Source organism: Lissotriton vulgaris, chromosome 1_1 (genome assembly GCF_964263255.1).
Source record: "Lissotriton vulgaris chromosome 1_1, aLisVul1.2, whole genome shotgun sequence".
In the NCBI taxonomy this organism is placed as follows: domain Eukaryota; kingdom Metazoa; phylum Chordata; class Amphibia; order Caudata; family Salamandridae; genus Lissotriton; species Lissotriton vulgaris.
In genome coordinates, this window is record NC_141685.1 from 1917720367 (window position 1) to 1917742635 (window position 22269).

General features: G+C 42.1%; 1 protein-coding gene across 1 annotated transcript in view; it reads left to right on the plus strand.

Moving 5' to 3' along the window:
- The window catches only part of LOC147751388 (opsin-VA-like), a 248044-nt gene that overhangs the window by 152128 nt on the left and 73647 nt on the right, over positions 1 to 22269 (plus strand). The window contains exon 3 of the mRNA XM_086938392.1: positions 10934 to 11179. Coding sequence (XP_086794518.1) covers positions 10934 to 11179 — 246 coding nt within the window. The remainder of the gene's footprint in view (positions 1 to 10933; positions 11180 to 22269) is intronic.

Below are 22269 nucleotides of genomic sequence, written 5' to 3' on the forward strand. Positions count from 1 at the left end.
AGCTTGCACAGGAATGTCGTTGGACACACAGGTGGTGGCAGGTGAGCTGTGAAGCCACGGTGCGCAGGAGCTGCAATTGAGCACAGTGCGGGGGAAGGGGATGGGTTGCAGCAGCCTGAGTGCACAGGTGCAGGCAAGCGATGTTGCTATAGATAATATTGTAATCTCTGGACTCATTCATATCTGTTTCATTTTAAGGACTTGCTGGACCGCACTCTTGCTCGCGAACCCCAGCGTCCTATACACACGGGTACGGGAGGTGAACAGTGAGTGCTGGGTGCAGTAGGCCGACGCTCTGTCGCCTCCTCCCTCTGTTCTTTTGTCTCTCCCTCCCCTTCTGCCTTCCACCCACTCCCTCTCTCTCTCATTCTCACTATCTTCTTTTCATTCTGACTACCTTTCTTTTTCTCTTGGACATGGCACACATACTTATATTTCTTTATTGTCTTGCAGGTTTTGAATGCTGCTTGGAGGAGTCCCACCCACTTATTTTATGTCATACTGTTGTTTGTTCGAATAAAATTGTGTTTCCATTTATTTTTGTTATTTCAATAAAGGTTATTTTTTTACCAATAAATAAGTGAGTGTATGGCTCTTCTTTTTATGACAACACTTGCCTCTAGTTTATTCTGAAAATCTGTGGTTGATAGGAGGTTATGAGAGAAAACATTTGTGATTTTCCAGTGCACCTACCAAATATAAACCAACAGACTATTACATAAATAAAGCCTGGGTAATTCTACAACTCCAAGGGTTCTATGAGTGTATCACTTTGTAACACCATGAGTACTGCCCATGTGATTACAGAACCAATAATGCAATCCCTAGGGCCACCGAGGCTTCAGGGGCTGGCGAGGCCCACCTTGCATATTTAAGTAAAGCCCCAGAGAGTGGCGATCCCCGTACTTGAGTTGGCCTCGAAGCCCCCCGAATAATTAGTAAACAATACCCGGGGACGTGGCGATCCCCTAGGCTGCGAAACTTCTCTGTGCCTTCCTGCGCCTAATTTACATGTGAGATTAAGGTCCCCAGTGCTAAAGAGACCCTGCAACATAACAAAAGGATTGGCTCCGGAACATTACCCACCAGGGGGCTCATTTAAATGTATCGGTGAGACCCGGTTAGTTTTCTTTTCTCCATTTTTAATATCCGGATCCGCCCTATAAAAGAGATATGAGGTTTTTCTCCTCTCGCTTCAACGAGGCAAACAAGGATTTGCTATCACAGGGTGGAAGCCATGCAGCCACCCTCTAATAGCAAACATAAATGTCCTGCGGATGCACACCCCTACACATTGTATGAGCTGCGCCCGGGAGGTGGCGCTCCCTTGGGCCATGATGCATTAGTTACTGCATAAGTACAGAATTAGTATAAACGCATACTAACACTACTTGCACACGTGTAGTATAGCAACCAGAGTGCAGTGAAGAGGCAGAGGAAGCCCAAAATCCAAAAATATAAATCCTACCAGAGGTCCTATGACATAGCTCAATGAGCCGACAACCCTAGGATGAGTAGAAACAGCTTCACGAAGAAAACGGGTCTTCAGCACAATGCAAGCAACCTCGAAATATTGGTGAGTGCTGCCTTCTTTTTACCTTCTTGTGCTTATCGCCAAATTTATGTAGTGAAGAGGCAGACAGCACTGGATCCGATAAGTAGATTTATTGCAGGAAAACAAGACAGCTTAAACAGCCACCAACAGGAGCAGACAGCAACGCAACTGTCTTCTCCAGCACCATGTACAAACTCCCCAAGGTTTCCCCTCATGACAGCCCTACATTCTAACATTACATACTTACATTCTAGTAGAATTAAAAACTAACATTCTAATATGACTTACATTGGAATACTACACAGAGCACAAGACTTTACAGCAATGAGCTCATGGTTTCATCCAGGAGTCTTGAGACCGGTAGGGGTGAGTAGTTTGCTTCCCACTCCCTGTATTGTATAAACGCAAACTAACACTACTTCCACAGGTATGCTACACCGCCCAGAGCACATCACTTTACAGCAATGAGCTCACGATTTGAAATGAAATGAAATGAAAACCAGTTTTATTAAGCGCTAACAGCTGCCCTGAGGCGTCCAGGCGCTAAGACTACAACCAATGCTTCCAGGAAAAAAGAGCAGGGGGGACCCTATTGATTGAAAAGTAAGGTTTTGAGCTGTTTGCGAAAATTCAACAGGTTGGAGTCAGCTCTAAGATGGAGGGGTAGGGTGTACCATAGTTTTGGGGATTTATAAGCAAAGGATCGACCTCCAGCCCTTGCTCTGTGAATCCTCGGGACTTGGGCTAGGAAGGCATGTGAGGAGCGGAGGACTTTGGTGGGTTGGTATGGCAATACCAGGGAGTGGCTGATTTCTGGGCCTGATTTCCAGTAAGCCTGATGTGCAATGCACATAGATTTAAACTTGACTCTCTCTCTAATGGGGAGCCAATGCAGCGCTCTTAAGCTAGATTTTATTGAGGTTCTGCGAGGGGTGCCAAGCAATGTGCAAGCTGCACAGTTTTGGATGCGCTGCAGTTTTTGTAAAGTGTACTCTGGTGCCCCCAGGTACAGAGCATTGTTGAAATCAAGGCGAGATTGAATTAAGCCCTGTATAACTATCTGTCTGGCCTCAAAGGGAAGAAGTGGAAGGATTCTTTTAACCATCCTCAGGAGGCCAAAACAGGTCGCTGAGATTTTAGTTGCCTGCGTGTCGAAGGTCAATGATTTTTCCATCCACACCCCAAGGCTTTTGATGTTGTCTCTGGGGGTGGGGGCTGTACCCATGATCGGAGGCCATAACAACTCTAAGGTGGAAGGAGTTGGGGGGCCTAGGAGCATAAGCTCAGTTTCATCGTTATTGAGCTTCAGACAGGACTTTGTCATCCAGCTCTTGTCCTGTTCCAGGCATGTTGTTAAGTTATACTGTGGTAGTGGGCTGCTCTTTTGCACAAGAGAGACCACTAGCTGGGTGTCGTCCGCATAGGTAATGATGTTAATACCATGAGGACGCACAATCCCAGCCAGAGGTTTCATGTAGGCGTTAAAGAGCGTAGGGCTCAGTGAGGAGCCCTGCGGCACCCCACATCCCAGTGGCTTGCTAGAAGAGACCGATGTACCTTCAAAGACCTGGAAGGTTCGATCACTTAGAAAAGATCTGAACCAAGCCAGGGCTTCTCCCGATATTCCCATATCGAGGAGACGGTTTAAGAGTATTTTATGATTAACTGTATCAAAGGCGGCACTCAGATCAAGGAGGATCACTGCCACTGACCCTCCCTGATCGAGGATCCGCCTTGTCTCTTCTGTCACAGCCAGCAAGGCAGTCTCCGTGCCGTGTTTCGGGCGGAAGCCTGTCTGGGAAACGTCGAGCAGATGGTTGTGGTTGAAGAACTGAGTTACAATGATGTTAATATGTTTCTCTAAGATCTTGATTACCCAGGGGAAAAGTGATATCGGACGATAGTTATTAAAATTCGTCAGATCAAGAGTGGTTTTTTTTAACAATGCTCGAACCATGGCATGTTTCCAGACCTGTGGCACTGTCCCAGAGTCTTCACACCGGTAGGCGTGCGTACTTCGCTTCCCACTTCCGGTATAGTATAAACGCACTGTAGCGGTCAGTAGTTCGCTTCCCACTCCCTGTATGATATAAACGCCTACTAACACTACTTGCACATGTATGCTACAAAGACCAGAGCACAACACTTTACAGCAATGAGATCACAGTTTAGGCTCTCGGTTTCATATCCGAATGTAGCAGCATCTCATCTCAGCACCATTTCACTCAGACCAACACTGCACTTTCAGACCGGTAGGAGTGACTACTTCGCTTCGCCCTCCCCCACAGAGGTTACAATGCTCCTATCCTCCTCTTTCTTCCTCTTTTTGCCCTTACTTGTTTCACCGAAATCACAAAATGGCGGCCAACACTTCCTAATTGCAACCGCTTGCACCCCTCGCAGAATTAGGAGTGGGCGAAATTCGCGTAATCTCGTTACGCAAATCTCTGCGAAATGGTAAAAAATCTCCACGAACATGCAGAAATTCCGCGAACACGCGGAATTGCTTGTTCGCGATGCTCTTTTACTGTTCGCAATCGATGTTTGTGTGCTCGCGGGGAAATTTCTCGCGAGCACGCATTTAAAAACGTGAACAAGCAAAATTTTGGGCAATTTCGCGTTCTCCGCGGAACGCAAAATTACCCAAATTCTGCAAATTCCGCGAATGGAACGGAATTTACCGCCCAGGCCTACAGCCAATATGCAGCAAGCTTGTGACGCCTCAGCCATTCAGATAGCAGAATTCCCAAATATCGATATCTGTAAATTTTGATATTTCTCAAAAACTACAAAACGGATTTACACCAAATAAACAAAAGCGTGCGTTCTAGACCAAGACCCTTCTCATTGCCAAATTTGGGGTAATTCCGTGCACCCGTAGCCTTGCCTAAAGTTCCTATGGAAATGAACATGGAAAAACACGTTTTGGGACGCACCTTTTTTCTCAGCCTCCCCTTGACGAATCACCCCCAAACTTTCAAAATAGGAGCTTGAACAAAGAATTAGTTTGGAAAATTTCATGAAGATTCATCAAACAACACCAACGTTTTAAGCAAAACAAAAAATGCTCTTCCTATGGAAACTTGGTCCTAACTATAAATACCTACTGGTGACCGCCAGGAGGTAGTATATATATATATATATATATATATATATATATATATATATATATATATATATATATATATATATATATATATATATATATATATATGAACAAACCAATCTTCAGAAAAACCACACTTCAGTGGACACGAAGACACGGACCCAATGGTTGCAGGCAAGGAGATTTTATTTAAAACCTCTCCGGTTACGCGTTTCGAGCAGCTTGTGCTCTTGGTCACACACCGCGCACCTGGTCAGCTACAAATTTATACAGTTTTTTTCTCTATCAGTGATGCTCCACCCATACACGTGAGTTACAAAGGTGTAGATATAGAAAAAACACGTATTTCATTATACATATACGTGCACACCTCTAAAGTACATATCAGAGTTGATAATAATATGTTAAAAAATTATTATTATTATTAAATTATATCTGCATGAATGCATTTACAATGTCATATTAAACCATAGCCATGTATAGAACATACTAAATATGCGTATGTCAATTCTACATACAGCTGTGCCCATTAGATTCGAATCCATCTCTAGAAAAATATATAAATCCTATCTATATACATTATACAATGATCCCAAGTTATACAAAAATATATATAAAAATATACATATGCCTATTCCTATATATATATATACATATTTATATCCTACAAAAATATACACTATTTTCCTATTTACAAAATCTGTATCTTATCCAACTTGCTTAGCAATGTAATGGACACATGGACACATATCTGTGTATGACTCAAGAAAATGACTAATAACACATGCTAATGGTATATCAACACTGAAAATAAATAACCCACTAGTGATAATTCATATTGTGATCTATATTAAAAATATAACAAAAGTGCACCCTAGTGAAAATAAAAACACAATATCGGTGGACAAAAAATCATAGGTCCCCAAATTATTCTATAAATGGATACAGAGATACTATATACAAGAAGGCAGTATACATCAAGGTCCAGGTGATACATGAATCCTTTGTGGACTCCCATGTGGTGCCAGGCCGGCGCCATCTGGTATCAGTTGTTATATTCAGAAAGACCTTGAGGAGAAAAATACAGAAAGAACCCATTGAGAACATTAGGATTTATAAGACTACAACAAATGATGTAAGTCTTCAGTGGTGTTCAGTCCATTGGGGTATTTGCTGTCTAGTTCTATTATGTATTCGGTTTCTTTCTTACGTAGCAGTTTTTCTCTGTCGCCTCCTCGGACGAGGGGCGCAACCACATCTATAACATAATATGATAGATTGAACAAATCATTATTATGAGTAGACTTAAAGTGGCGTGCTACTGGGTACGTATTGTCATTATTGACAATGGCTCGCAAGTGTTGCAAAATCCTGGCGTGCACCTGTAGTTTGGTACTGCCCACATATCGTAGGCCACAGGTGCACGTCAGGACATATATTGCAAACTCGCTGTGACAATTAAAGTAACCTCGGATGGCCTTTCTCCTAGGACAGAAGGGTGTAAAATAATGGGATGTGTTCACACCGAATTTACATGCCCTACAGGAGGAACATTTAAAGAAACCTTTTTGTTTTAGCCACGCGCTACCATTTCCTAGTTCCGGGCTATTTTTAACTAGACAATTATGCATACTGGGTGCTTTTTTGTACGTAATGGTAGGTGTATTGGGGATGATATCACCCAGGACACTATCAGTACGCAAAATGGACCAGTGCTTCCTCATAATGGACCTTATTTGTTTCTCTTGTTTGCTGAATGCCAGTATAAGGCGGGCGCGGGGTTCTCAGATTCTACATCTACGATTTCAGATGTTAAAAGGGATTCCCGGGGTTTAGCTCGACTACGCCTCAGTGCGCTATTAAGGACCTTGTTGTTGTATCCTCTGGCTTTCAATCTGTTAATTGTGGTCTGAGCTTCTTGTTCAAAGGTTTCAGGAGTGCTACTGATTCTCTTAACTCTGAGTAGCTCCCCATAAGGAATATTAGAGATGACGTGTTGGGGATGTTTACTGCTAGCATGTAATATGCTGTTGCCAGCCGTCGGTTTGCGGTATAATGACGTGGCAATAGTATTATTGGAGACAGTAACATGAACATCTAGGAAATCTGCTTTCTCCTTGCTGATGTGGGCCGTGAAGAACAAGTTGTCATTGTTCCGATTTAAATCATCAACAAAAACTTTAGCACTTTCCTCATCCCCCTCCCAAATACAAAACACATCATCAATAAACCGTTTCCAGTATTTAACCTTCTCAAAGCCGGGAGTACCGGTGAGACCGCGCTCCTCCCACCAGCCAACATGCAAGCATGCATAGCTGGGGGAGAAGCACGATCCCATCGCCACACCCCGCACCTGTCTCCAGACATTCTTGGCAAACATAAAGTAATTGTTGTTTAAACACCAATGTATCAGCTCACACAGCATCTTGTTGTGTGCATAATATTCACAAGATCGAGAACTGAGATAGTGTGTGATGGCTTCCAATCCTTTTGTGTGGTCTATGGAGGTGTATAAGGACTCAATGTCTAAAGTCAAAATGCACCAATTTTCACGCCACTGTATGGAATTGAGTTTGTTGAGAAAGTCCCCAGTATCTTTTAAATAACTAGGCAACTCCTTGACAATGTCCTGCAGAAAAAAGTCTATATAATGAGAAATATTCTCCCCCACACTGTTTATGGCTGCTATGATGGGGCGGCCCGGGGTGGGAATTTTCTGCTTATGAATTTTAGGGATCAAATACAAAATCGGTATAACCGGATGTTCTCTATGCAAATAGTCAAATTCAGCTTGGGAGATCAAATTGGTTCTTTTGTAAGACATTAACAGTTTTTTCAAGTTGTCTTTGGCTCGTTTGTAGGCCATTCCATTAGATCTTTCATAGCAGGTGGGGTCATTGAGTTGTCTCATGGCCTCGACCATATACTCTTCCTTTTTCCACAAGACAATATTACCCCCCTTGTCAGATTTGTTAATGACAACTTCCTGATTTTGACTAAGTTTTTTCATTAGAGTATTATATTGCATGATCCTAGTATTGTTCTTATTGGATTGTGCCTGTGTCACACGGTTCAGCTTTTTCAAATCTTCCGTCACGCACTCATGATAAATATCTATTGCATCTTTCGGCATGACGGGTAAAAAGGTGCTTACCGGTTTGAAGGGACTTTCTCCCGCTCCTTTTTGGCGAATGTCCACATTCATCAATTCTCTTTGGGTATTTTGAGTTCCGTCGTTGTCCTGTGTCGAGGCCGCCGCAGCATTTCCCAGATCACATAAAGTGAGCAAGAGTCTAGCATCCTTTGCTGCCGCGACTGCTGGAACTGTAGCAGCAGCAGCAACGACCCTGGTACTGGTGGTGCGCTCCATATTTTTGGAGGTCGTCTTGGAAGCAAAGAACTTTTTTAGCTTCAGTTTGCGAATGAATTTAAAAACATCTGCTCTTGTATTTGTATAATTAAATGAACTCTCTGGGCAAAAATTGAGTCCTAGAGCTAAAAGTTGCTCTTCCGCTGTGGTGAGGGTAACGTCAGAGAGGTTCGTAATGGTACAATCTTTTATTATTTCTTTTTGTTGAACCATTGTTTCTTTCTCTTCTGCTGTTGAGGCTGCTGATGTTGCTTTCCGCCTTTTGCGTCTTGCATGGCGTCTTGCGTTGCGCTTTTTGCGTTGTAGTTCTTTTTGTGCCTTGGACGCAACGTTTGCAGCCGGTCGTCCACTAAAAAATCCATCTCTTCACCAATTTCTAAAACTCGTCCTGGATGTGTTTCTGTGCTGCTAATCTCGGAGAGAGACATGCTAGATGAGCTGGCCAGCGAGACTGTATCAGGATCAGAATTTTCCGTCACCTCATCTTGTTGATTAGTTGTTGCCATTGTGCTATTGCTGGCTCCCACTTTCGCGGCTTGTTTGGACCATTTCACTTGCTTGGCTCGATCGTATTTTCTAGCAAATGTATAGATTTGCCCAGTCTCATAGTCCTTTAGGTCCCTCGCGAATTTATGCACTTTTCTAATTTTAATGCGCTCCTCATGTTTGTGTAGTCTCTCACTTATTTCCTTGCGCATGTTCGTGATTAGCAACTTGGTGTCAGGGTCGGTAGTGGCGTCCAGCTGCTCGTTAATACCCTTAATTTCCTCGAGCAGTTTATCGCGGTCTATGACTGCATATTTTATAAGTACTTTTACCAGGTTCATCGACGCATCCAAATTCAATTCGCCCCATTCCTTTAACATTGCTGGGTTGGGGTCCTCGAAGCTGGGTGCCAGCATTATCCGCAAACCACGCGGAACTCGACTGGCTTCGACGTATTTGGTGAGAGACTTGTGCTCCCACCATTTCGTGATCTCCGTCTTAGTTTTTTTCTCCAGGATTTTTAGAAGTTGTTTTGCATCCTGTTGCACTTCGTTGGGCTGACTTATAGCCGCATTGTTTGTTTGATTATTCCTCCTTATATTGCTGAAGAGTGTCTCAGCGGCGTCCTCCCTCTCTCTCTCCAAGCTGGCTGACATGGTGCGACAGGAGAGGCTCAGCGTTTAAAATATGAAAAACCGGCGACTCGCGCCGCTGCCGGTCTCTTGGCTGCAAACCAATTCTCGCCACCTGAGAATTCCTCAATACAAGCCCCGTCGTGGTTGGACACCACTTACCAACCGCTAGCCACTAGGACCTGCCGTACGTAAGCGTTAGTCCGTCCGATACACGAAGGCTCTTACTTTCAGCTCAGGGGGTTCGGGTGCAAATTTTCCTCCTCGGAAACACACGTAGTTTTTGCAGCTGCAGTGCTCCCGACCTCTCTTAGGCGAGTGGGTTCCGTAAACGAGGACAGCTGCTCCTCGTATAACACGAACAAACCAATCTTCAGAAAAACCACACTTCAGTGGACACGAAGACACGGACCCAATGGTTGCAGGCAAGGAGATTTTATTTAAAACCTCTCCGGTTACGCGTTAGCAAAACAAAAAATGCTCTTCCTATGGAAACTTGGTCCTAACTATAAATACCTACTGGTGACCGCCAGGAGGTAGTATATATATATATATATATATATATATATATATATATATATATATATATATATATATATATATATATATATATATATATATATATATATATATATAAACTGAAACAGAGGCTCAAAGTACCCATGTCTGGTGGTGCAACTTTCGATGTGCACTGATTGATTTAACCTTTACATTGTATCCCTTTTCTCCATACGTTCATTCATATGGTGAAAGAACAGCCTAATGTGACTGTATGAATATATGCCAATGGGGTTAGTCTACGTAATGAATTAGTGATGTATCACAGCATATCTCCTCTGCATTTTAGATTATGGCAGCGCAATTTTAATACATGTATTATTTTAGCTGAGGGCAATGGTTTGATTTGGCATATGTAATTATCTGGCTCACATTATTATGAAAGTTCTTCATTTTAAATGTTTGGTGCTCTAATACGATTAATTTTATGTGCTACAGTGGTTTGTTTGCACTACGTGTTTGATTGTTTATGACATTAATACACACAATGCACACATCGTTTATCAATTGTTTCTATGCATGAGTCCACCACATTTATGAGATAACTACATTTTTAGTGGTCATGAACTTTTCTATGTCCATGATATCAAAAGTGTTTATAGGCCGACACCAAAATGGCGCTCCTTAGATTGAGGAAGGCTGCTGAGTCAGCCGAATCACGCCTCTCTTTGCTGGGTCAGAGGAGACACTATTGAAAAGATAGGCCTTAACCTGAATAGCCCTATTGTGCTTGCTCTTTTCCTGAAGTGGAGCAGAGGTTTCTTTTGATATATATATATTTATGCTGAGGTGTGCCGTCTCCCCGACGAAATAAAAATACACTGCTCACCTGCACCTGAGGTCTCCTCTCTCCTTCCTGCGCTGCGGTATCCAGGATTGGGCTCCGGGCGAGAGTTAGCAGGGATTGTTCCATATATATATATATATATATATATATATATATATATATATATATATATATATATATATATATATATATATATATATATATATATATATATATATATATATATATATATATACATGCAATATATTTGAGTTGGTGTTGAGAGCAGAAGAGCAGAACGGAAGTTGTACATTGAAGCCTGTTGTACATTGAAGCCTGTGATGTTGCTGTCCCAAAATGATCCACAGTTTTAATCTCCTGATGGCAGCCAAATAAATACATTAATTCCAGCAGTGGAGACTGATTACTAAAGTCTTTGACTTGCATTGTTTCTTACCAGCTCAACAGAAAAATCGAGCAACAAGGAGGAAAGAGAGAGTCAGCGGAAGAGAAGCGGGCAGTGAAAATGGTGCTGGCTATGGTGACTGCTTTTCTTATTTGTTGGCTGCCATACGCAATCTTCGCTCTCATAATTGTCATCAATCCCTCTATTTACATTTCGCCAATCGCTGCAACACTGCCAACATATTTTGCTAAGACGAGTCCTGTCTATAATCCAATTATTTACCTTTTCTTCAACCGACAGGTAAGGGCAGTTATGATTTGGACACCTTTCACCAGTTTATATATAGCTTGTAGTTTTGGGGGGATTGTGCGATTGATGACTGGGAAAGAAATGTTTACCATTGTAAGGCTTTGTAGATGTGTTTATTATGTTTAGGGCCAGATGTAGGTCGCCCAATACCGGTCGGTAACAGCCGAAATGACTGAATTTCGGCTGTTACCGACCGGTATTGGGCTTTTTAGATGAAGGTGCCATATTTTTAGGATTCTGTATTTTACCAAATCGGTAATTTAAGGATTCAGTAAAATACCGAATTCTTAACCTACCCTTTCGGTAAATTACTGAATCCAGGATGCAGGGAGCACTTTAGTTGGTGCATTCCTCAGTTAAGGATTCGTTATTTACTACCAACTACAAGTTGGTGGTAAATAATGAAAACCTTTGAAAAAGCATTTTTTTTGCTTTTCTAACAGTGCGATGTGGCAGACATACATGCCCTTAGGGCATGTATGTGTGCCACATGTGCACCCATACACAATTGAGGGGTGCAATAGGGTGTCAAAGCAACACCCTGCCACCCTTCAATGTGTTCCCCCTTTTATCGAATCCGTATTTACCGATTCGGTAATTGCCATTCATTCCTATGGCCCTCCAGGTAATTGCCATTCATTCCTATGGGCCTCCAGGCCCATAGGAATGAATGGCAATTACGAATCGGTAAATACCAATTCGGTAATTACCGAAACTTACAGATTCTGTCATTTTTAACGAAAAATTACCTACATCCCATTTACCTATTCTTAAATACCGAATCAGTGTGATTCGGTATTTAAGAATAGGTAAATTGAGATTACCTACATCTGGCCCTTAGTGATGTATCACTGATTCCATTCAGCACTCTGGAGGATGTGGATCCCATAACATAGAGAATAAAGATTTTTCCAAAAACTGCCCAGACCTGATAGCAAAAAAGCTTATTACTTTTCCCTGCAGCTTGTTTTCTATAACTCCCACAGACGATGAGAAGTATGGGCAGGGTCGGACATTAAGGACAAGCTCCGGGATTTGCCTCAATCCCACCTACAAAACAATTAGGTTATTTTGTCTGTTAATGAAGAAATGATTCCCTCTAATTCTATATCAGTGTAGAAAATCAAGCTCTTCAAAACGATCAAGGCTTTTTTTTATATCTGTATGACACAAAAATAGCAATATTGCAAAGTATAAATATCCATGATGCAATAATGTGCACCTTCTCAGACACACTTTAGCACTCTTCTATAGTGAAGAAAACTATCACTTGAAGTGCAATCTGTATACTTCTGAAATGGAGACATCCTGCAGAATTTGGGAGATCATTTGTGCAGCAAATCCACTTTTTCTGCATATTCACTTTGATTTTTCACCTTTTTCTGAACCCTATTTTTCCTTCACTTGGAAATCTGTGCTCTTTTACCTTTACCCCTCCTAACTAGGAGTAAAGTGCCTATGCCCCCTTTAAACATGGTTACATTGGCTTATCTCTGATTAACATTTAATTTGTCTACCAGCCCGTAGCATATGATGTACAAAATGTGCCCAGGGCCTAAAAGTTAAATGGCTCCTGTTGACTCTGACACCTATATTGCATCAATTGTGCCATCCACAGAGTGGGCCTGTAAAATATGGCTACAGGCCTACCCTATAAAAACCTGTATGCAGCGGCCTAAAAACCTTCTGTCAAACCTGTCAAAATAACTGTTTCTTACAAATAAAACACCCTGTTTTAAACATTAATGTCACCCCTGAGTTCCACCTTGTTGCCCACAAGGTCAGATGCCAGATATTTAAAACTGGAACATATGTGCCTTTACATTTGGCATGTTCCTCCACTCACAAGCCCTCAAAAGCTATTTTTGTTGGCAGGGTTGTAGTAAAATCCTAGAAAATGTCAATGTAGAGATTATAAACTTTAATCTGTAACATTTGACTGTAAACATTTACTGTGAGAAAGTAGTGTAATAGTTTAAGTGGATTGGGTCCACCACAAGTAATAAAGTCACTACCCTGTTAGGCTCAGTCAAAGTAATGTGAACCTCAGCTCCACCTGTGACAGTAATGGAACAGAGCAGAAAGGCTTAGCTTAATGAATCTGCAGAAGGCTTTTAGAAATACCATAACAGGAAAAAAGTTGACAACATAACACAATAAAAATCTCACTACAATGAATAAATATGGAGAAAAATGTAATAAGCAAAATGGCATCAAATTGACATAAATTCAATAGGAGGTACTGGAGATATGATTTTTTTAATATTTAAGGGAAAATTGCACCAAAAATTAGGAGTGAAGCAATTTTGTCGAACTATAGAAGTCAGGACACAAACCCTGGGAGATGTTTAGCAGTATGCTAGTGATGGAGTCAGAAAACCAGCAGCATCAATCCAGAAAAAGTGAAGTAATCACACCAAAAATTGAACTTTTCTACAGCTACAAAAGTAATGTAAAGACTTTTTATAATATTTATAAAAAATCCAATTTAGGGGTTCATTACAATGTCAGGCGGAAAGCCTCCTCCCTACTCGAAACCGGGACCGACCGACTTGGGGTCGGCGAGTCCGATCACCGGACTAAGATGCAACGAGCGCTGTTCGGTCGGATTCCCATTGTTTCTTATGGGAGCTCTTATTACGCCCAACAACTGGCCATAACACAAGCTCCTATGGGGAAATGGGGTGCTTGCGGAAAACCCTGCACCTTGTTGCAGGCACCCCACGGTGCGTGCCACACCGTGCTGGGTTTACCTTAGGTACCCCCTCAGCCATCAACCAAAGGCCACAGGTGCTAGCGGGTCCTGCCGGGGGCCCCCAAAGTCACTTTCCAACAGCCTTTCCATGTCAGACAAGCCGATGTGGAAAGGCTATTGGAAATCGACATCGTAATCCCAACGGCAGAAACGCTGTCCATAGGGGTGTACGATGCCGTTCCAACCAGCCGACCGTTTCAGTCAGAAGGGCTCCGAAGCGACCAAGGAGATTCCGGCTGTCGGGAGGAGGCTTCATAGCGGACTGGTTAAGGGCTTAATCATATCATGTGCATGCCCCCAGGTATGTATAAACATTTGCCCTCAGGGGACAGAGTGAACATACAATTAAGAGGCTTTCCTTAGTAGCACCTGTTGTTTGTTTCTTTTAGACATGCATTTCATCTGCATATAGTATAACATGTAGCACCTTATTTATGGCCAAATCAAGCAGTTCATTGCAGCAAGTTGCCTTGCACCAGGTGCAAGTGTGCCTGCATTGTAAAGCGTTTTGTTTTTGTGCAGGAAAGGGCACCTTCCTGCACAAAAATAATCCTCTAGGGCTTTTTCCTCTTTCTAAGTGTGCGGCAGAAATCAGCACACATAGAAAGAGGAAAAGAAAGGGATACAAAAACATATTCCTCATTGTTATGCCTCATCTGGAGAGGTGTAGGTTTTTTGTGCATTCCCAGGTCTGCTACTACTGGTAAATCTGGAAATACCTCAAAATCCATGGATATTGTGTGGGAACATTCAAGCGTCACCCATGGAAATGCCTGAATAAGGCAATGTTGCAATGCAGCGATTTGCGCTGTGCTGCATCATTCGCAATTATATGAAGCCACCCAGGACCCCGCAAGCTGACCTTGCGTGGCTTTATAAATCTCATTTTTAATTTGCGTCACTCTTGCACCATGTTGGGTGGTTCAAGAGCGACGCAAAGGAGCTTGTAAATATGCCCCTTATTTTTCCTAAAACTTCTCTACAAGTACATTGCCTAATACATCCAGTTCTTGTTATTTAGGACGGTATCCTATCATTAAACTCAACTCTTCCATTTTACTAAATAAATTGCTGTTCTTTATAGCAAAGCCATTTCTTTATTTCCTCTGTAATGACAACAGAACGTGAAGCCTGATTAAGGTGCAAGTTCACATACTTTGCAGTACATATATTGACATGTTATTTTCATTATTTGTTAGTTTAATTGAAATCATGTGTACGGAAATGTTAGAAGAAATATACAAGTCACACGTTTTAGAATGTTGGTCTTTGTCTCGAATTTTTCATAAGTATGCTCGTGTCCCGTATTTTCAGTAATCTTGTCAAGAACTACGTTTCAGCATATACAAACCATCAAACAGGCAAAATCCATTATTGAACCAATTTCAAAGCCAGTGCTGCCATTTTCGTTCCATAGTCCATATTGCCTCCCATTGCCTCTGTCATACAAATGTATTTTCATTTACTGAATTTGCTTCGCACGCTGCGTATCATGGTAGCAATCAATAATGGCCTGGTCTATTAAGGTCGTTACCAAGGGAGATAGGCGGGTTCAGTGTGACATTGTACACTCTCCTTCAGGTTGCTCTGGAAATCCAGGTCCACAGACACACCAACTACAGACCAAGTGAGCCGACAATTAAACCTTTACTGCTAAAGGTAATTACCATGCTGCGCCTTAATAAAATGCATATTTCACGATTCTTCTAAGAGTTTGTGTCCCTTGGCTTCAGAGCGGGACGATGGACCTCCCCCTGCACCTGAGTAGCTACAGCAGTGCTTCTCTCTAACTGCATAAGGCCGGATCCTGCCAGGGTGCCAGTCACCTGCATAGCAAAGGCTTCAGATTCCTATCCAACGAATCATTCGTATCCTGTTATTGATGTTGAGAATGGTCATTATATCCTGAGGAGGCAGTTGTTAATTCCACAGGGGGAGGGTTGGTTTTTGATGTGTTACATTTGTGCATGTCGCTAAAATAAATGCACCCTAGAGGAAAAAAATTCATTTGATACCTGCAGCATGAATTATGTGCAAAGGCAATTATATGAGGTTCCACATATCTGTATGTTTCTAAGCCTTGGCACTAAAATACTAGATTCATTCTGTTTACCAACAGGAAAATATGCACTTCAAAGGGGAGCCTTCAAAATACATTTGAGCTGAGCATGCACATCACAGTTTTCCTCTTCACTTGGATACCATGGTGCATCCAATGTGTATAGGCTCCATGAGCTGGATCTAGGGGCATATTATCAAGGGATTTATTTCCGCTTTTTTGGCTTTAAAAGCCAAGAAAGCGGAGATAAAATTATCTCCCTATCAGCAACAGGGTCATAACACGCAAATTCGCCTGTTAGCACCCTCTTTCTCGGGAACGCTTCCCTTTGCATCTCTAATGAGATGCAAAGGGGGCGTTCCAGAGAAAAATAATAGGAGAAATGTTCTTAAGCGACATTTCTCCTATTATCAAGGATTTGGAAATATTTGCGATTAGCGCGAATATCTCCAAAAGCTAACACCTGCCCTGAGCTGTTCTTAGCCATGTTATCCAATGGTAGGTGGATAACATGGCTAAGAGCATTAGCTCGGTAATGCATGAATATCGCTGATTTTTCATCAATATTCATGCATTGTGGCCGATTTTTATCGCTTTTGCGATAAACCTTGATAATAGCAAGGTTTATCTGCGATAATTTCTGGCGATGCTTAGCGTTAAAAAATTTGTTGCTAAGCATCGTTAGCGACAAATATCGCTTAGCGTTGGTAATATGCCCCCTAGTTCCTGAGATAATAGTGTCAGAGTAACTAACTTTCGTTTCGATAAGGTCATCCATAGCTTACTCTCACTGCATGTAACTCGTTTCTCATCTCGAAGGCTATCACCATGTTCCTTACTATATTAATTTAGTTAACTGTATGCTTGAGAATGAACGCATTCACCTCATCCTCTGCATATTGCCCTATCTTAAATTTCATATGGTGAACCAAAAAGCTGCTGTTTCCTATAAAAAAGAGAATTAATGGTCCCTGTAGTATCAAACATGTAAATGAGATTTGCCTTGTCAGATGCGAATTATGGATCATCCATTTATCAAGAAGCATGAGCTCACAAACAAAAGCAACACGCATATGTTCAATGGCCTTGATTACTAGTGGGTGGGTGTTTTCTGAGCCCTGCATAAACCTCTGTTTGCACAGAGGTAGGAACTGTAAGTTGGGTGGTATTTACTGGATCCGGTAATTACCAAATGCATTAAATATCCCACCCTTTTTAAAATGTCTGCAGTTCAAACAAGCTGAAATTTAACAGGGGAAATGCGTATGTCTACTGTACCATACAGGTTTTTGCGTGGTAAGCCCCACAATCCTCATGTTATTTCCCAAAAACTCATAATAGGGGCTATTTATTGCACTCAATAAGTAATATATCAGAGGCTATCGTTATTTATTCTAAATAAAAAGCACCCAGATTTCGGCAAACTAAGAATAAGAGTCCAAGTCTGCTTTATTGGTCCTCTCTCTGCTTACCTGTCTTTCACGACTACCACAATGGTTATACAGTATATATTTAAATGCATCTGGCACCATAGTTGATATTATTCGAGTTTCTGGCAATGTTTCATTTCACTACTTTTGTTTCTTATTTGAAAGGAAAATCACAGGATATGGTCAATGCATTCAGACACTGGCCATCCACGAACATGTCAATTATTGATTTTGAGCAGTTTTATATCCAAATGCATAGTGGTTATTATTTACCTTCCTTTCAGTGGAATAGCAAGATACCCTGTCTCACAGGATGTTAGATTGCCTTCTTTTGATGGGAACAGCCTAAACAGAAAGGCATATAGTTATTGTGACATGCAGGCAGAGCTCAATTTGAGCCGGTGGTTTCTGGTACTGCGCAGCATCACTTAATTGACGGAACCTGCACTTATGACAGCTGCCACATGTTATGTTATAGTGGCTTGTAGAGCAAACGGCTGCCTCAACACAGGGGCGTCCCGGTGCTGAAAACAGAAAATTGCACAGCTAGTGGCCAAAAGGCAACTTACAGCGGAGGGAAGAGGAATGTTTTGACAGCTTTACGAAAAGGCAAATAGGTCGTTATACTGCGGATGGAAGAAGGGAGCGCATTCCAAAGTTCCGAAGCCAACATACGGAAGGAGCGCCTTCCAGCACGGACCCTCCTCACCCTAGAGACAGCCACAAGATTCTGTCCCATAGACCGAAGTAGGCGGCAGGAGGTATAAAAGGTATGCTATTTTGGCCAGGGTACCATGAGAAGAAAAATTCAGGATTTTAAACGTAATGCAAAGGGCCTTGAATTGTATGCGCTTGGCCACAGGCAGCCAATGCCGGTGACGGATGGCATTAGAAGTGGTACACCATCTAGGCAGACCAAGTAGAGCTCGAGCTGCCACATTCTGAACCCTTTGTAGTCTGACAATTTCGGTCTGGTTGGCACCCAAATACAGGGAACTGACATAGTGTAGTTTTGACATAATCAAATCCTGGACAATAACCTGCCTGATTGGGGGATCAAAGAAGCCCAACAGATGTTTCAGCCCCCGCAATAGCCCGAAACAAGTCTCGGCCACCTTCTTGGTTTGGGTGCGGAAGCTAAGGGCGTTGTCAATCCAAACCCCAAGGTTTTTTACTACCTGTTTAGGGGCAGGCGCCAGCCCCTGCGAGGCAGGCCATCAGAGCTCACTCCACAGCCCCGCGTCTCTCAGACTTGTTGGCGTTGAGCTGGAGACAGTTGGCAGTCATCCCCCGCGACAGCCTCAAGATCGCTCCGGAAGTTACAGGCGTCCCGAGTAATGTCATCGGTGAGTGTGACTACCAACTGAGTATTGTCTGCATACAATACTACCGTAAGCCCTCTGTTCTTTGCTACTGTCGCCAGTGGTTGAACATATAGGTTAAAGAGGGTAGGGCTCAAATATGAGCCCTGCGGTACCCCCTGCTTGGTGGCATAGACTCTGGAGACAAAGGGAGGGGCCGCTACCTTGAAGGACCTCTTGGCAAGAAAAGAGACAAACCACTCCAGGGGAGAACCCACTATGCCCACCTCCTCCAGACGTCTCAGCAGAATCTGGTAGGAAACTGTGTTGAACACGGCACTAAGGTCAAGCAAAATCAGTGCCGAGGTACGGCCCTCATCTAGGGCCCATCTCAGATGCTCGGTGACATCAAGAAGAGCAGATTCCGTACTGTGCCCAGGACGGAAACCATTCTGAGAGGGGTCCAGTTTGTTGTTTTCCTCCAGATATCCCGTCAAGATGGTATTGACGTGGGCCTCGGAGATCTTAGGGACCCAGGGCAAGAGGGAGATGGGACGAAAATTCTCAAGTTCGGCGGTGTCCAGATTGGGTTTTTTAACAAGGGGACGACTCTCGCATGTTTCCAGGTGCTCGGAAAGGTAGCTGAGGAGAGGAATAGGTTGATAACATGACTCAGCGGAGGGATGGGCACAGGTAGAATTTTCCTCGAGTAGGCTGGCTTAAGAGGATTAGTTGGAGAACCGGATTTGACTTTGCTGCATAGCACAGACAGCTTCTCTTGGGAGATAGCGGGGAGAGTGGTCAGAGTGCAAAAAATAGGAGGACAAGACATGGGGTCAGAGCCTGACGTGACCTGAGGGAAGGATTGATAGATCTGCTATACCTTCTTGACAAAAAAAGGAGGATAGAGTGTCGCATTGCTCGTCAGATGATATTGACATAGCAGTCAAGGCTGTAGATGATTTCAGCTTCTTCATTATCGAAAGATACTTTTAGAAGGATTCCCACTGCTCTTAACCTCCTCCGCATAATAAGTAGCCTGTTCCAACTGAATTGACCTATGGTATTGCTTAATCGCTATTTGATAAAGCCTCTTCAATTTGGGGTCATAATTCCTTCTCCATGCTCTCTCCAGCCTCTTGCACTCTTTGCACATGGAAGTGAGCGTAGAGTTGTATCAGGGACTAGATTTGGAGCTGTGGCTTTTAGACCATTTTGCTGGGATAAGGAAGTAGAGGGCACCAAAAATCTAGTCTGACAGCAATTTGTTGGCAAAATCTGAGTTGGCTAGAAAACTAGGTAGAGATGAGGAAAGAAGGACTTGGAATTGCACAATGTTTATGCCAAGGGCGTCTAAGTTTACGCTCTGAGACGCCCTGCACAAGGGCACAAACCCAGGGAGTGTTATTAGTATAAGATAATGATCTGACCAGCGCATAGGGGAAGGAGGGTGAACAGTCAGGAGGGCAAGATTAGTAAAAACTGGGTCCAATAAATGACCAGCAGAGTGTGTAGGGCCTTGCACTAGTTGGACTTGCTGACATACCGCAAGGTCGTCCAGAAAGTTGCCCATGTTAGCATCCCGAGGATTGTCTAGGTGCAGATTCAGATCCCCAAAGATACTGAAAGTCGCCACTCTCATGGCCAAAGGTCCTACAACATCAATGAGGGCAGTTCTAAACTCTTCAGAAGGCCCAGGCGGGCGATAGATCAATAAGCCCGACAGGGTGTAATGGCATTAAGTGAGATTCTGAAATGAACAGCTTTGCACCCGGCGAATGACTACCTCTAAAAGTTCCACGAATAGGAAGATTTAACAATAACTGCAATGCCAACCCCTAGACCCTCTGTTGAGTGTCTCAATACTAAAATACAGAGGGAGCGCCAGGCCTGGTTCTACCACATTGTCATCTGACAACCATGTCTCAGTTAGAAAAAGGGCATCCGGATATTCATCCTGTAACAGGTCGTAGACATCCGAGTGGTGTTTAACTTACGAATGGCAGTTGAGACTGAGAAGTTGTAAATGGTGGCGCTGTTTGTGGAAGTTAAACATGAGTAGAGGAACAGTTGTTTTTTAATTTAATATTTTATATACATTAAAAACAACTAATACCTGCCCTCAAGCCATTCTTAAAGCTTCTCGAACAGTCTGAATTGTCACACTTCAGTGTGAGGGTTAGTAGTTGTGTACGTAAAGTGGCAATGTGCGGTGCAAACGGCGGCGGCCTCCTGATGGGGGACCCAGCACCTATATGTTTTGCAATTTAAGCACTGCATGCAGGACGATACAGTATTCCAGCACCAATGTTTCTGTCTCGATGAGATGTACAGCAAGTTCATACATGCACCCAAGTAACTTAACTTTCAATGGGCAACAGTCGCTTCTTTTGCTTGTGGCTGCTGCTTTACCTCAGTCCACGCTTGTATATTGAAGAAGGTCTCACGGTTCTGAGCACAACTCAAACAGGTTCACTTAATGTAAGCCACAGGGTGTGTACAGTGCAACTAGATCACATAAGAGCTGCAGCAATAACCAAAGCTGAAAATTCCGGCTCTGAACCCCTAAATGACGTTTGATTTTGGCATATATTGTTTCAAATTTTAAAAAGGCCTGTTACGTAACTGACAGTAAACAGCTTACAACTATGTGTTGCTGGAATGCCTCCAATTTACTAACATGCAACATAAATAGTATGATTCTTCCGTTAGCCTGGTGTGCAAATTATTCAAAAAGTCCTATATTATCAAACAATCATTAATATACTTGTGAGAGATGCATAAAAATGTTCCAATTATGCTGACATATACACTGTGTTAGTCCAATCACTTATCTCAAATGCAACTTATGGTTTACTGGTTCTGGACCCCCTGAGGATAAACTGCTAACACAGAGTTTTTTCTACACTGTTAATAATCTAAAATATGGTGTAAAATGTATCGTGGGTCACAAATATCGTGCCAAAAATATAGTGATGTTAAAAACTTCGTGGGGCAGAATACAACAGGTAAGAATATGGTCCTTTGAGTTATTTAATATAGCTTTTAAATATAGTTGTATATAATGTAGTTGCATTAAATAGTTTGATAGTATTAGTTATTTTAGTATTATTGTTAGGATTATGATACTTGTGTTTAATTTGCTTTAAAATAAGTTTTCAATTTTTGTTTAATTTAATTAGAAATTGTTAATTTAGGAGCAGGTTGTTGGGTTTGTAATGGGGCTAGAGTAGAAATTTTCTTAAAATGCAAATTATCGTTTTTAATTTATCATTCATTGTTATATAATGTAATCTTTTAATTATGTAAAGAAATCATTTTTGTATAGTTATGTATTTTTTGTTATTTTAAAGATTTGTTGATTTAATTTCCTTTAAAAATGTTAATAGTGCATTTAATGTTACACTATGGTAATTCATTTTATATCTAATACTTGTTGTAATGTTATTTGGTTGATGTAATAATTGATTTAATAATATGTTTTCATTTTTATAATGTTATTTATGTATTCATTATTAGTTTGTCAGTGTTTCTTT